The sequence below is a fragment of the Bufo bufo genome, chromosome 10, assembly GCF_905171765.1.
Source record: "Bufo bufo chromosome 10, aBufBuf1.1, whole genome shotgun sequence".
NCBI lineage: Eukaryota > Metazoa > Chordata > Amphibia > Anura > Bufonidae > Bufo > Bufo bufo.
Window position 1 is genome coordinate 52335108 of NC_053398.1, and position 3854 is coordinate 52338961.

Below are 3854 nucleotides of genomic sequence, written 5' to 3' on the forward strand. Positions count from 1 at the left end.
GGTACACAGTTCATCATGCCATGTCTTGACATGGATATCAAGAAATGGCTTGAATATGTGGGCAGGGAGTCTGGGCCTTACAGATGTTTTAGACTCTTGGCAAACAAGACAGATTTGTAGCAGATTTTTTCCATGTAGCTTCTACACTGAACATCAGTAACAGAATACAGTTCAACGCATGCAACTGGGGAGTACTACCTAAAAAAGACAACATCCAATGAAAGTGCCTTCAGATTTCCCCCAACTACAGGATAAATAGCAATCCATAGTACATAGATGGCTCTTGCCCTAATATGCATGTGGGACTTGTTGGATAAAACATAAATAATCTACAACCACATGATGGTGAATGGTACTGTTTATTGGTGGTAGATGTCCTTTTCTGTCCCTCTGTACCACTAGTGGATGGTGTGATCTCCACTGAGGGCAAAGTCTAACAAGTCGCCATTTTCTTGTCGATGTTATGATCCATTGGCACGCAGGAAAGGAAAAACCCCCTGTGGAGGAAACCTCTAGGGAACCATGGCCTAAGGACCACCCTTCCCTTGGGCACAAGAGGCAACTTGTCGACAAGAAGCGCTGGCGGTCAAGTCATTGACTCTTGGAAGAATCTTCATTGACTCCAAAGCTTCTTGGCTGCATGCTAGACTGCAGGTCACAGCCCTCAGGTTACTTCTAGTGGCAGCTGGAAATGAAGCTGAGGAACAAGGACTGGTGTGGCACAGTACCGATGAGTAGTCAGGAGAGCAGATAGAGGTCAGAGTTTGGAATCTGAGGCTCATACAAGGACAGCAAGTGTTGGTTGGTTTTTCTGCTGTTTATGATGTCAGCAAGAGGCTCTGCTGGAACATGATGTTTTTCAGCCACTGATCTACTGGGGACATCTGTATACAGAGTGGAGCTCTTTACTTCCAGTTTTTCATCTTCCTCCAGATCCTGCGGATGGTCTCTCTCACAAATCTGCCAAACGTTCTACCAAGAAAAAATTAAAACAGGTTGGAAATGAAATGAAATAGCCTTGCAGAATGGTAACCACCTTCAAGTTTGCTCTGTCCACCCATGAGCAGACTATAAGCCAGTGAATGGAATCCACACAGGAAATCTCCAATAATCCCCATCTGTATTCCCCTCTCAGCTACAATGACTCACCTGCGTGGTCGTATGAAAGGTTCTTTAATTGGCTTTACGACCTGCCAGTTCTCATTGGCAAATGTGAATCCACAGAACAGTTGTTGATCTCTTTCAGCCATTGGTGACTTATTGGCTTCGGTGGAGGACAGGATGCCATCGATTTTTGTCAATGTCATCACTGGTGGCTATGGAGAGAAGATACCAAAAGCGGTGTTGATAAAGAAGGAACACAATGGAACTGTACTACTAGCCACATCTTCTCTGGATCATTTACTTACTGGTCCTAGTTGGAATGGTGGACGAGCTCCTGCTCCCTCTATATCTGTCCAGTTGATTTCCATGAAAAACGGATGTTTCCTGATGTTATCTACAACTACCTGGCGACTCTCTGGTGACTTGTTCAAGAGCTGGAAAAATGTAGAATAAAGACGTTCATTCCATCACACGTTGCAATGCTATCCCTGATTTTCAATGTCCTCATTTACATAATATTTAGCCGCTGTATTACTGCTATGTGTCTTTCCACTCACCCCCACTATAAGGTCTCTGGCTTGGGGATTGAGTCCTTTTGGGTAGGTGGGAACATCATTGATCAGTGACTTTTCGATAGTTCCAGGAAGTATACCGGCATAGAATGGATATTTGCCAGTAGCCATCTCATATATCATCACAGCAGCTGAGAACCAGTCCACTGCCGTGTTGTAGGGCTTCCGTAGAAGAATCTGTGAAAACATCCAGCAGACAATAAGAGTTAGAACATCGTCCAGGCCAGCAGAAGTCATGGACCTGTCCAGCCCTGTAGAAAGAAACAGCTCAGTAGCATGTGCAGTCGATAATTCCTCACCTCAGGAGCCATGTATTTAAGAGTTCCGGCATATTCTGAGATCTTCTTATCCCCAAAGATGTTCATCACGGCAAGACCAAAATCGGCGATCTTCAAGTGACCGGCGCTGTCCATTAAGATATTGGCTGGTTTTATGTCCCTGTGTATGATGCCTCTGGTGTGGAGAAACTGCAGCCCACAGATGATCTCAGCTGCCATAAATCTGATGGCAAAAAGAAAAAATATTAACATTTAACCCATTAAACTACCAGACTAATAATGACACAAAGCTGCATGTTCCTGACAGCAATCGTCAGCTTTATCTAATATATCCATGTTCTGTCTTACCTAGTGACTGGAACGGTGAATGGGGCGTTGGCTCTCATGAGACCACTTAGGTCTCCTCCGCTAAGAAACTCCATGATGAAGAAGGCATAGTCCTATGATAAAAGACAGAAAATATGATCCAGGTTTCTAAAATATTATAGTAAAGGTCCTGCAGCCTCCTCAGTTGGGGTCGGGTAGAGCTAACCCACTGATCAAGCCTCGATAATGGATCAGACTCTTACCTTGGTCTGGAAGGTGGCATAAGCATGGGCAAACAATGGACTCTTCCCAGTCACCTCCAGGACCTGTCGCTCAATCAGGACATTGTCTTTAAAGTCCTGAAGCAGGACCATCTTCTTCACCAGCTTCACTGCCAGTTGTTGTTGGCAGGCGGGATGTGTGGCCAGCATGACCTGTAGGAGACAGAGCATTAGAACTGGAAGAAAGGCCTGTCCTGCCATGTGACCTGATGAGAAGACATGAAGCGTTGACTTCCCTAGAGTGATATTACTGCGACACACATGACACACATGAGGAAGAAATCCCAAGAATTCCTAATACTCACTTTACCATAACCACCCTCTCCAAGGATTTTATGGAAGGTGAAGCTTTCCAGTCCAGTCACAAGGATGGGGGTGTCTGCTGGGATTGTCCCTGATGGAGACAGGAGAGATACCGTAAGATTTAATATTTCTATATTTTTGCCATTACAATACAATGTAACTACATTAGGGGGTAGCAAAGAAAGGAATTCACAATCTTGGTCATAAATAGGGTTCTCCAAAAGATGAGAATCCCATGAATTCGTACATTAAGGGGAATTGGCTCTAGGAAACTTAGATCTGCACTCACCTGACAGCTGTTCCACGTCAGTATTGTAGGACGTGCTGGGTCTGTCATCAGCTTTTCCCCCCATCTCTTCTCCCCTCTTCCTCTTTCTCTGGATACTCTCTTGTATAGGGCTTCCAGGTCTTTTTGAAGCCTTGATAATTTTTTCTTTGCCGCCATCAGGTGTTACTATTCTCCTCCTCTTATTTGGAGGCTGAACTCTCCTCTTTCTCTTCCACTTCCTTTTCTTTGGAAGATTCCTGGAAGTCTCCATATTCAGCCCCTAGATGTTATGCTGGGCTGAGGAAGGTCCTGTCTGCCTTCAGCACGTTCCGGGGTGACACTTGGAATGGCTTGGCTAACAGGCCTTCTTTTCTGATCTTATATTTGAAAAAAAAAAAAAATTTGCCAAGCACTAGCAAACGTCGCCTTCACCAGTCAAACGATGAAGAAATATGGCTGCCATTCAGGTTGCCGAGTTCTAAACCTAACTGTTGCATGATGTCACAAAGGGCCCTGTGACATCATCATATTCTAAAGGTCACATGACAGAGGGACCTGTGGCATCATCAGCCCAGGCTGACAGGCCTGCATTTATCAGCAGCTATAAGTTCCATGCTTTTCTGCTATTTACCTATTCTCTCTATCATTTAATCCCATTGGAAACAATATATCTACCAAAGTAAAAACTTTCCTTAATACAGTCACCTTAACAATGCAAACACAAGACTAATTCAAGTGTAGT

The 3854-nt window shown here is 44.4% G+C and overlaps 1 protein-coding gene across 1 annotated transcript; it reads right to left on the minus strand.

Annotated features, from left to right (window-relative positions):
- Window positions 1–1397: 1397 nt before the first annotated feature.
- Window positions 1398–3197, minus strand: LOC120980035 (protein kinase C delta type-like). The gene is made up of 7 exons (XM_040408902.1): window positions 3134–3197; window positions 2847–2935; window positions 2524–2694; window positions 2303–2394; window positions 1976–2177; window positions 1662–1853; window positions 1398–1538 (listed from the first exon to the last, which is right to left on the minus strand). The coding sequence occupies exons 1-7, from the start codon at window positions 3195–3197 to the stop codon at window positions 1398–1400; spliced, it is 951 nt and encodes a 316-aa protein (XP_040264836.1).
- Between the last annotated feature and the right edge of the window lie 657 nt (window positions 3198–3854).

Excerpts from the sequence above, each read along its gene's own strand:
- LOC120980035 (XM_040408902.1), bottom strand. The coding sequence starts at position 3,197 with ATGGGGGGAAAAGCTGATGACAGACCCAGCACGTCCTACAATACTGAC. Across the intron at positions 2,695-2,846 it reads GAGAGGGTGGTTATGGTAAA|GTCATGCTGGCCACACATCC; the intron begins GTGAGTATTAGG and ends TGTCTCCTACAG. Across the intron at positions 2,178-2,302 it reads TTCACCGTTCCAGTCACTAG|ATTTATGGCAGCTGAGATCA; the intron begins GTAAGACAGAAC and ends TTTTGCCATCAG.